This window comes from Daktulosphaira vitifoliae, unplaced genomic scaffold, assembly GCF_025091365.1.
Source record: "Daktulosphaira vitifoliae isolate Bord-2020 unplaced genomic scaffold, ASM2509136v1 Scaffold_2, whole genome shotgun sequence".
Lineage (NCBI taxonomy): Eukaryota > Metazoa > Arthropoda > Insecta > Hemiptera > Phylloxeridae > Daktulosphaira > Daktulosphaira vitifoliae.
Window position 1 is genome coordinate 12,525,834 of NW_026099573.1, and position 13,037 is coordinate 12,538,870.

The window sequence follows — 13,037 nt, forward strand, 5'->3', positions numbered from 1 at the left end:
TATTTCACAACATATTAAATTACATAAATTAAAATTAAACTATTTGTGATAATTGTTACCCCAAAATATCGGAATGTGTGAGTAGAAGATCGAGTTCAGTGTTCTATAAATTATCGATAGGTAGGATTCTTTTAATTTAAAATAAAATACTACATTTTTTGTTTGTAATGTTGACTATATTTTTATAAATTTTATTTAAACTTTTGACATAAAAATAATAACTTAAGGTGAGTCGGACCATTTGAAGTTCAGTTTACGACTCATAACGTCTCACCGTACTTGTCTACTAGATAACAATTTAAATCTTATTTTCCCCAGTATCAACCAATGAAATTATGAGCTATCATAACATAATTTAACATAATAACTATTTAGATAATGAACATTTTTTTTTATACATTTTTTTAACATTTTTAATTTTAGTAGCTGAATAAAATAAAAATATGTGTGTATTAATACAAATGTCATATATTATTATGAACTGATGACTTCATCGAAACTTTTAAACTAAATTGTTTCTGAATTTATAGTAATAACTTATTCGTAAAAATACGAAAAGGAAAATAAAAAAACAAGGTTTTTTCTTGTACCTTATAGAATATTTTTTCATTATTTTTTAATGTTATAAATGTGTATTTAAATTGGAAATATGAAAAATTATATAGGGCCAGTGTTGCCTCGTTTAGGTACAGCTTAGCCAGCTGTTAGAACCCTAGCGGGAAAGCGCGTTGCATTATTATGAAAATATCAATAAAATAATTTTACGTTTATAGACTTGTACCACCATTTGATGATATTATTGATTGTGATAAGATTACTACATTAAACAAATTATTTGCGAAATGTTATTTAAAGCCATTTATGAATATTAAAATTGTCGTAGAAAAACGTGAAATAGACGCAGCAGAAGTTTTCCAAATTGCAAATTCAGAAAATATAAAGGAAAAAATAAAATATTTTGGACAATTACTGAGGTGTAGGTATGTCGAAATACTTAAAAACCATCACATTATTTTGACCGCTATAATGAATGCATGTAAAGATCGTACATTAAGCGGTATTGTTAATCACTTTGCATATTGTATGAACCAACTTCGCAATTCAGTGTCTTATTCTATTAATATGTTTAAATCCTTGTTATTTACAATGTCAAAACTAAAAAAATTATGTTTTTGGGAGTATAATACAAAGGCCCCAAATTGTTTAAAAAAACTAGCTAGTATTATAACGGAATATGTTTACGACATAAAAGCTCTCAATATTGTTTTATCTGAATCAAAAACGATGAATGAAGTTGAAGCTCAGACGTATCTTGATGAATTATACAAGTACTTTCTCAAACTACAAAAAGGTTTTCGTAATGAAACAAGTCATCACTTAAAAAACCGTTGCGAATTTTTAAAGGAATTTACACATCCTTTAACATTTAAAAGTTCATTTAATCTAAAGATTTCTACTAGCATACATGATTTATCAGTTTATGAAGATATTTGCCTAGAAATGAATTCCTTTTGTGATGAAATTATCGAAAATGATTACAAAAAATTAGGCTTTAATGATTTAATATAAATATTATCCATATGCATTTTTTAAAAACATATTTGTTGTAAATTATTTCTAAAATTATATAACGAATTTTGTTATGAATATAAGTATGCATATACTTTTTTGAATAATGTATTTGTTGTAATTTCTTTCTCAATTTATAAAATATATTACTGTGTTAATTATTAAATATTTGTATAGTTTAAAGCATGGAGTCCCACACCTTTTTATTCACCAATTTATTAATATTCAGTTAAATTTGAAATGTCTATAATTTCAAAGACTAATTACTGGAACGCGGCCGACTACTGAGCGCTGGCAGCGAACGCTGTCTCTAGTTTTTAACGTTTTTATGCGTTCTGATATAACGTCTTTGATCAATTTTCTTTTGAGTCTCTTCGACTCCTTTTAATTCAGTATAAAATTAAATTTGATTCTTTTATCAAATTCTTTTGACACTTTTTATGAGATTTTAAACTAACAATGTATTTATACATTGTTTTACTATTCTGTTGTTTAAGTAGTATTTAAATATAACTGTCGAACTGACTGTGCCGTTTTAATACGTGTCGAACTTTATTTCACGTGTTTGTGTAATCCTATACTACCAATACATAGTCATTAGGAATTATCCACATAAACTTCATATTACTATCTAGATCACCAATAATTTTTTATTATTTTTAAATTTATAATTATAGTTACAAATCTATTAAAATGAATCTATCTTAATATAATTTAATTATATACATTATAATATTTAATTATTTACAAATAAATTATCTAAATTTATAAATTTAATTCTAAAAAGGAATAATTTAATTCAATATTCACCTCAATTTTAAAATTTTTGGGATGTTATTTGCTGTATTACTAAAGTCTTTTTTCATTTATCATTTCCTTTAAATTATATTTTAGCTGTTTATTTATTTATTTAAACTAGAAATCTAAGTATCAGATAATGCAATTAATATATGTAAGAGATCTTCATTTTAGTTAAAACCAGAATTTTTAAGATTATATTGCTGTCTAAACATTTTGTAGTCTTTGTTATGACCCTCTCGGACATCTTCTGATGAATTCCCAAAAATATTTCTTTTACATTAAATTTTAATTACATAAATATTTACATTAATTGATATAAAAAGTCTGAGTTGAATACCCCCCAAAATGACCCAGGCTGTTTCCACTCCCTTGGTAATCGGCTGGTGTACATGGTCGGGTGGTATGGATAGCGATGAACTTGACACTCGTGTATAAACTTAATTAGTTGCTTTATTATTGGTTTACGTCGCTTATGAGTTCAATATTTTTAATAAAAAATATAATTTAGTTTTAACATAAAATCAATAGTCATGGTTGTAACGTGACAAAATGTGAATTTTTATATCTTTTACTATTTTTTATGGTATAGATAAATTTACTGTTTTGCTTTGCTAATGGGTGCGCGTACGATATATCCGGTCGTGTAATCAGAAAACTGTACTGTTGATGTCAAGGTGAACGCTATACACATAATATTCCTTAACAATTTAATAATCGTTCCTATATGATACATACACTGGCCACCACTGTCAATACCTGTATAATTCTAATATTGTTCTATACTTTTATCTTTTTTATATTCTGTAAATTTTTAGTCCGATACCCTCTCCCAAACGTGATCGTCGTCGTAGGCGTGTCTCGCTCGGTGTGAAAGCGTCAATCTTTTAGACACTCTCTTCCCTTTAAACCATTGTCGTGGTACTTTATTGTGTGCGTACAGCCAACATTATTTTTTCGTGTGTAATATATTTTTGTTAAGATGTTTTAACTTCAACACGGCGTCGGCCATTTTCCGGTGCGGAAGACACTTCACGTGTACTGTCTAAAAGTTATAGATTAAAATTTTTTTCTTGTCTTAATAATTGTTTTTTTTTTCTTTCTTGTCCCTTCATTTTCAGAGTGGTTTTTGCCTTCGGGTTTTGTCCANCATTTTCCGGTGCGGAAGACACTTCACGTTATATATTAACTTAACTCTTATAATCTTATAAAGTTTCCTTAATATTCTTAATCAACAAAAATCTTTTTATTCCGTGAATATCCTGAATATTCACGTTTATCTTATTTTTTTTATCTTTAATAATTTTCCCTAGTTTTAAGGTAACGGTCTTCGACATACTAAAGTATGTCCACCACTAGTGACATCATATTTTGTTTTATTTACAAAGTATTAGCATATTATAGTCTACAACTACACTTCATATTTTAGTATATGTGTGTATATAAATATATATATATTTTTTTATTCAATAATCCACTTTGTTTCATCATAGTGTACATTATTTCAATTTAATATTATTTCGTTTACGTCTTGTTTATTATTTTTTTAAATCCACTTATGGTCCGGGTGTTGTTTCTTTTTTAGAATTGAAACCCTCGCCTAAGTGGTTGGCAATCCGACTTTTCTTTTGCAAGGGAGTCATGAGGGTGGCAACTCCACAATCCATTGCCTGGCCCAAANGGAGTCATGAGGGTGGCGACTCCACAATCCGTTGCCTGGCCCAAGTCGTCACCTCTAAAGGCATTTAAGTTTATAGTGTCAAAATACGACTGAACTAAATTTATTTACGTAAGTCGTGCTGGCCTGCAATGTGCAATTTCAAGAACAGTACGACTGTTATGGTTATTACATAACACCATCTAGCTAAACGAAAGCCCTATTGCCCTTTTAGTTATTTATATTATTTCGGACAATGGTCTTTGAATGGATTCTATTAACCTTAGTTAAATAGGACCTTCGCCACCCTGTGTTTTATGTTTTAATATGCACAACTGTAAATAGAACTTCTATAAATACAACTTCTGCATCCTCTTGGTCGATGGTCTACCTTTGAAGGTGATTTTTCACCTACGGGACAAGTGATAACCGTTCTCTTGCTTATCATTCGTTCATTCGGCCGTTGATTTTCAGAGTTTGATCCTTATTTCGGTAGTTGGTCGGATCACTGGAATTCTAGTGATTCCAGTAATTCCAGTTTGCTTAAGACATTCCGACAGTAGCCCTGGATTCACCATAATCATAGTATATGTTGATGTTATTAGATCAATNCCATAGTATATGTTGATGTTATTAGATCAATAAAAAGAAATTATGTTTTTGTTCACGATAAAATTAATGATGTTGAGGTGATTATGTTCTAAAATATAAAAAAGTAATGTTAAAAATTATTATTAAATTATTAAAAAGTGACCGATATTTAAGTGCTGAATTCAGATCGGTTTTTAGAATTCTTATCGCAATCGTCGTAATGATTGAACAAAAACGGGTAGTTTTGTACATTCAACTAATGGTTTTCAAACAGTAACTGTTATTTCTGACATACTCGTACGCGTATGTCCGTTAACCGCAGCAGCTATTTTATTACCCATAGAGTTGTGTAGAGCAATACCGACTGTCTAAAAATAGTGACAAATGCATACTTGATATTACATCTGTATATATGATATTTGATAATTTGCTTTTATCTAATGATCGACAAATCTATTATTTCATAATACGAAACAAATTTTGTTGTCATTTTCCAATATTTAAGTTTCGCTAAAAAAATGAGAAATTGTAAAACAATACCGCTATAAAAAAAAAAAAAAAAAAAAATGGAGGTAAAAATATTTGGTAAATTACGTGTATATAAAAATAATTTTCATAGATTTTCTTACCTTCGATAGAGAAATGAATAAGTATTAGTTTTACTATTATGCATTTTTTGTTTGTGTCTATCTATATCTTTACTAATTGGACTGTTATTGTTCAGAGTTACGCCAAAAGATCAAAAAAATTATCTTGTTGATGTATACAGCATTTTATTTAATGATTGCTCTTTAAATCTGACACAAAATCGTGTTTTTATAAATTAACATATACTATGTTATCAACTTAAAACTAACGCTAAGTAGCTTATGTGGTGAGCACTTTTTTTGACACATTTTTAAATTGCTTGCTCATCAAATACATAAATCTCTCATGTTAATTATAAAAGTGAATTTTAAACTACATCCAATAAAAAAAAGTAAATAATTTTTTAAAAAGCTAGTCAGATATGAGTGATGATGATATATATCCTATATTTAGTACAATACGAGGTGCTTAAAATGAAAGAGGTAAAAGTGATATTTATAAAAAAACATGAATTAGTTACACAGTCAGACTGAAAATTAAAAGTTCTTATTAAAATACCACTTCAACTACACATGAAAATTAAAAAATAAATTCAATATATAATGATAATATATATATAATATATATAATATATATTCAATATATAATATGAATTAGGTAGAATGTTTCCAATTCTCAAAACAACATTTTACTTGACATACCTTAAACAAGTAATGAGGAAAATTTAATAAATGAGTAAGTAATTTTTTCACGATGAAAAATTATAATTTTTCATCGTGAAAAAATTTCATTAATAATTATTAATGAAAGGCAAGGTTAAAATATTATTCGTTGGACACATATTTTAGAAAAATTGAAGATGATAGTTTTTATAATTATATTTTACCATTGTCACTCAGAGCGCAAACTCTGTAAATATTTACTTTTTCATACTCGTCGACAATAGATAATTCAATTATTTTTTATAATCGAATAAAATTTGTGAAATCATGACGTTNCAATATATAATGATAATATATATATAATATATATAATATATATTCAATATATAATATGAATTAGGTAGAATGTTTCCAATTCTCAAAACAACATTTTACTTGACATACCTTAAACAAGTAATGAGGAAAATTTAATAAATGAGTAAGTAATTTTTTCACGATGAAAAATTATAATTTTTCATCGTGAAAAAATTTCATTAATAATTATTAATGAAAGGCAAGGTTAAAATATTATTCGTTGGACACATATTTTAGAAAAATTGAAGATGATAGTTTTTATAATTATATTTTACCATTGTCACTCAGAGCGCAAACTCTGTAAATATTTACTTTTTCATACTCGTCGACAATAGATAATTCAATTATTTTTATAATCGAATAAAATTTGTGAAATCATGACGTTTGTGATGGTGTCACGTTACCAATATCGTGAGAATTATTTTAATAAAATACAGACAGCACATCCGCTGCCTGAGACTGATGAACTAACAAATAATATTTATTGCCAATTTGGCAATAGTTCTAATTATTATAAAAACCCAATAGACCTGACCATCGTGGTCAGTCGACTCCAGTGCCTTGTGTCATTCATCAGTCTCAGTACTCGGTTGTCGCTGTCCGGCTTACTGCTTAAAGTAAAGTCTTTGTTTTTCCTTTTTAACCTATCTACTCTCTTTCACAACATTTCAGAGTACTTGTGTCTTGCACTTCGTCTGCACCTCGTACTTCATTATCCTCTCCTATACCCAAAGTATTTGTGTCTTGCACTTCGTCTGCACCTCATACCTAGGTGTTACCCTGATTCCCTTTCTATAACAACAGCCTCTCGACACCCACAGCTAACCCGAGTGTCAGCCGAGCACGGTGACTGCTGTACGACAACACGCACGTGAATACCTAGACAGCAGGCACCACATCCTAATATTCATCTTCGTACACTTTTACTTTTACATATACTGTTTTATTTTATTGTGTTACGACACGTTTCTATAAGTTTTTGTAGTGGGGATGGTGCTAAACTATAGTTTTATACTTCATAAAATAAACGTATATCGTTATTTAATTAATATAATTGTATTGCATCAAAAAGGCAGGCACACAACAGGTTTTGTTATCAACTATAGCATGACAGAAATACTCCCAATAATAGTCACCCACACTAATAATCATTTACTTCTCATACAAAAACACTGCATAAAATGAAAAATTTGCAAAATTGCTTTTATTCGATCCCTGAAAAAAGGTTGGTGGAAAATAATTGACCTTAGACTTAAGATAATTAAATAAAATTACTATAAATGATTTTTTTTGCCTCCTATTGATGATACATTAATAAATGACAGAGATAATGTCAAACATTATATCAAGTTAAAGTAAAGAAGAGCCATTTAAATATATATCTTTTATATCATCATCTATCGGTCATTTTTAACATACTAGAATGCCTTGTGGTTCTATTTTTATAATACGTATTTATACGATATGTGACAAAAGTTTTTAAATAAAATTGATTTATTCTTCTGTATACACTGATTCTATTATTTAATTATTTATTTATTGCAAAAATAAAGTAACATTGATAATTTTTTTTAGTAACAATTTTTTAAATCTTAATTTACAATTTTTAATTACATTGTTATAATTATCCCTTAAACCAATCCTATTCCAAAAAAACTTGTATATTTTATATATTCAATATGTAAGAGTTATTATTTCACTTGTTTGTAATAATTGATTTATTTCAATTGCTATTTGAACACCCTTTCCTGTATTCTCTTATTTTATTACCTATTTAATCGCAAAATAAAAAATTAATCGATAATTTTTATTTATTATATTAATTCTCTAAAGCCTAGAAATTCGTAATCAGTATTAATAATTTTTTCACAAAATTTATTCATATATATGCAAATATGTTCAGAAATAGAATGATTACATTTGGTTGAACTCTTCTTTGATTTTATAAATAAACGTTTAAGTTTTATTGGATGTACAAATGCCTTTGAAAATTCGCATTGATATTTTGTGTTTAAAGGCATTTCATATCGTAAGCCTTTTTTTAACTTTTCGTGGAACCTAGATAATTGGTCAATATACGTCTTTGCTTTTACTTCATTCATGGTTTTTGTACTTTCAGATGAACAAATATTGAGAGCTTTTAAGTCGTAAACATATTCCGTTATATGACTAGCTAATTTTTTTAAACAATTTGGGGCTTTTTTGTTATATTCCCAAATATATGTTTTTTTTAGTATTGCCATTGCAGATAATAAGGATTTTAGCATATTAATAGACAACGATACTGATAAGCGTAGTTGATTTATGCATAGTATAGGCTGATTATTAGTACCTATTAATTTGCTATCTCTAAATGAGTTAATTATGGTAGTCAAGATAATGCTATAATTTTTAATTATTTCAATGTACCTACACCTCAGAAATTGTTCAAAATATGTTTCTATTTGGCTTAAGTTTTCGGAGTTCACTTCATTTTGAAATAATATACTCGCGTCTATTTTTTCAAAATTTTCTAAGATAATTTTAATATTTTTAAATGGCTCACAATTTTGTTTTGCAAATAATTTGTTTAATGCAATAGTTCTATGTTCGGTAGTTTCAACTTTCAATGGTGGCACAAGTCTATAAGAACACAATTATTTCATTAATATAGATTTAATAATTTTATTAGTTAAAAAATATAAATTATAATAATAAAATACACTACATTTGTACCAAAATACAGTGTATAGTAAACACAATATATTAAAAAATGTATTCGTTATCTTGATAACTCTTCATACTTTGTAGAAAATTATGTTGTATCATTAATACAATTTTAGCTTCGATGTGAAGCTGAGAAGGTATTCATTTTTTATGATGCATTATTTTTAATAGATATATTAGGTATTTAAATTAAAATACCTTTATACTTTTTTAATTAAAATACTTTAATTAAATTAAATTAAAGCGTATGCTACGTATTATAAGTTAAACAAAAATTTGTATAGAAGACCTATTTTCTATGTGCAAATAATAGTCGAAGTTGAACGAAAAATAAGAGTTAATTTTGCTTTTGGAATAATCCACTTATTTCATAAAAATAAACACTATCAACAGAAGTGTTACATCGAAGCATCGAAGTGTTTTTTATGATAGTGATTTTAATCACTGTCAGATATCATTTATTCTTATCCCAACTATCCCACGTCCATATTGTGCCGACACTCCACTATGCTACCGTTTGTTAATTTCCTTAAGTATAGATAAATACTGATTCAATACTTACAATTCTGGTTTTTTTTCATATAAATAAATAATAAATAACGGAAAGTAGATATGTTGAAATAAATTATTATTATTATTATTATACTTATTATTTAATATTCAGATTTATAACAAATTTTTGATTGAGTATTAAACAGAATAAAACTTATTCGCACTAATCACAAACATCTTAACCAATTGATCACTAAAATATATAATCAGGGTAATTCTTATGACGTTCGAAATAGATATTTCCTAAAATAATAAAAATATTGAAATGTTTATAGTTTGACTTAGCGTAGATCAAATTATTTAAATTTAAATACACGCTGATACATCATTAAAACTTGTCTGATTTCATTAAATAATCTTTTCTGTGAACTCGAAAAAACAATTATTATTAACTGTAGTATTTTAATTTATGTAATTTTATGTGTTACGAACAAAGTTTTATTATTATTATTATTAAATTACTAACATTAAGATGCAACGCTAATACACCATTAACAATTGTAGGGAACTCATTAACAAATAATTATCATTAATTTATTTTTAAATTATAATTAATTGTTGTAAGCTTAAAGCTAAAAATAGTAACTATAAGGCAATAATATTAATAATTATTAACTTTACCCAGGCACAATTGGATGTAATAATTCTTGAAATCCAAGGTTATCTTTCTCGTTTTTGATTGTTTCTTTATAAAATACTATAAGATAATCATAAATAAAATGCACAAAACTTTTGTCATTTTCTTTCTGTAATACGTGTTTCTCGTACTTTTCTAGCAAACAGTTATGAACAATATTACTAGTTATATTACCGGTTTTATCAAAATATGAGAGATTATTTGACATATCAGTTATTTTAGCATGGAAATGTTTGATATCTAAAAAATCCTTGCAAGCATCATCTATACCAAAATCATTCAATTTAATGTTAGTATATGACTTTGTTTTTAATAAAGTGTATGTAAAAACATTATAAATCTCTTTAATTAATCACATGATCACCTGATCGCCTGATCGCCTGATCACATGATCGAGTGTTTTGGTATTTTTTTCAATGAAAGTTGTCTTTATACGACAGTAGTTTCCCTTTACGTCTATGTGTACATAGTTGCTTGCATGATATTAGATCACTTGTACGTCAACTAATTCCTGATCACATGATTCCTGATCGCCTGATCACATGATCGAGTGTTTTGGTATTTTTCAAAATACCCCCTCTATTTAAATTATAACTCGTTTTTCATTGGTTTATATTTTCTTAAACGTGTTTACGCGATATAAAACATGTAAAATACCCAAACATTTAACAGTGTTTCCAAGCTACTACGCGTTGCAGTTCAGGCAATCATATTGAATAGAACTTCTTCTGAACCCGCAAGTCCAAAAATACATCTATAATGTCATATGGAGAAGAAAAAGAACAAGCAGCAGCATACAGACAGATGAAATACAAATACGTACCACCTACACCACCAGACGATTTAATAGATGTGTCAGCTCTTTTAACATCGATTTCAAAGAACGTAAGTTTATACAAATCGGCTTTGATTCAAATACTCTACAAATTAAAATTCATATTATTACGCCATGGCGGCATTTAAGCGTAAATGAAGGCTTTTTAAGACGATTATTCGGATACATGGAACAGTTATTGAATAATGTGTTGGACAACAAGCCCATTCGAGCACAGTCGGTAATTATTAACGACGATGATGAAGTAATCATTTCAAAAGCGTTTTACAAATCCGAAAACGTACTGATATTACAATCAAGATTTAATAAACAATGAACCAGACTTTACTCTTCAAATTAAAATGCATGCTAGTAATTATCTAGCGAATGAAGTTTACAAAAAACAAAATGAAAAAAATAAAAGACACGAAGCCGACAAGATTTTAGAAAATTCAGCCTGGGAACTAGTGAAATCCAAAGATGTAGGACTAAAAGAATAAGCTGCTTCTTGGTTAGTTGTAAATGCGATGAAGTTAAAAAGAAAACTCGGTATGGGCTTAAAAAAAGGAAGTTTCAAAGATGCAGTAATGGCTGCCAAAAACTCAACAAACAACAACAACAACATACACGTGAAACTAATATAAGCGTGTTAATAAAGGTTTATGTTCATTTTTTTCTAAAAACATGCGAAACAACAACCGACAATAAAATCAGTTAAAACTTAAATGACAATATTAGTAAAGCATTCGCCTAATATAACACCTTAAAAGTTTTTATTTAGATAGTGAACATTTACCAGTCAACCATTTTTAGACAACGCTTATTTTAAGTTTTATCTTATTGGGCATATGTAAATATAAAAATAATTTTACAATTTAACTAATATTTTTTGAAATTAAAACGCACTTTTAGCTTCGATGCGAAGCTGAGAAGGTATTGATTATACTATGCGTTTTTTTTTTTTTTTTTTGTGTCTGTTACCACTTTTTCTCAGCTCTCACCGAACGGATTTCTTTCAACAAAAGATCAAAAGATCACAAATTGTATCTAGTCGAAGACATTACCCTTCAAAATTGAAAAAATTTCCCTCGTTCCCCGTAAATGGGGGAAACCTCCAAAAAAATTATAAATTTAAAAATCGCTAATTTTCGAAATTTTTTCAATTTTTTTTACTATAAACTGCCGTAACTTTTTCAAGAATGAACATATCAATATAATTATTTTTTTTATAGATGCTTGATGTCTTTACCTATTATTTGGTATATTAGCTTCGATGCGAAGCTGAAAAGGTATTAATTTTACTATGATGTGTTTTTTTATTTTTTTTTTTTTTTGTGTCTGTGAACGCTCAATCTCAGCTCTCGCTGGACCGATTTTGATGAACAATATGTCAAAAGATCACAAATCGTATCTAGTCGAAGACATTACCCTTCAAAATTGAAAAAATTTCCCTCGTTCCCCGTAAATGGGGGAAACCTCCAAAAAAATTATAAATTTAAAAATCGCTAATTTTCGAAATTTTTTCAATTTTTTTTACTATAAACTGCCGTAACTTTTTCAAGAATGAACATATCAATATAATTATTTTTTTTATAGATGCTTGATGTCTTTACCTATTATTTGGTATATTAGCTTCGATGCGAAGCTGAAAAGGTATTAATTTTACTATGATGTGTTTTTTTATTTTTTTTTTTTTTTGTGTCTGTGAACGCTCAATCTCAGCTCTCGCTGGACCGATTTTGATGAACAATATGTCAAAAGATCACAAATCGTATCTAGTCGAAGACATTACCCTCAAAAATTGAAAAAAATTCCCTCGTTCCCCGTAAACGGGGGAAATCCCCCAAAAAATTACAAATTTAAAAATCGCTAATTTTCGATATTTTTTCAATTTTTTATACTTAAAATTGCCATAACTTTTTTAAAAATGATCGATTCAATATCATTTTTTTTTTTATAGATACCTTAAATATTTACCTATCATTTTATATATATTTGTGAACATTTGACCCTTTAACAGCCCACAGGAAGGGTTTCAAAATGGTAGCTTTTTTACAAAAAATTAACTTTTTCAACTTAACTTTTGAAAATGTTCCGGAAAGACTGACA

The 13,037-nt window shown here is 27.7% G+C and overlaps 1 protein-coding gene across 7 annotated transcripts in view; it reads left to right on the top strand.

Moving 5' to 3' along the window:
- Window positions 1-13,037, top strand: part of LOC126900031 (uncharacterized) — a 238,638-nt gene that overhangs the window by 68,540 nt on the left and 157,061 nt on the right. The window contains exon 2 of one of the 7 annotated variants that reach the window (XM_050675403.1): window positions 774-1,603. The exons of 4 other annotated variants lie outside the window; for them this stretch is intronic. In XM_050675403.1, the coding sequence (XP_050531360.1) occupies window positions 774-1,569 (796 nt within the window). In that variant the 3' untranslated portion in view covers window positions 1,570-1,603. Of the gene's footprint in view, window positions 1-773; window positions 1,649-13,037 lie in introns of those variants that run through there. 2 more of the 7 variants (XM_050675405.1, XM_050675401.1) reach the window with 2 other exon arrangements.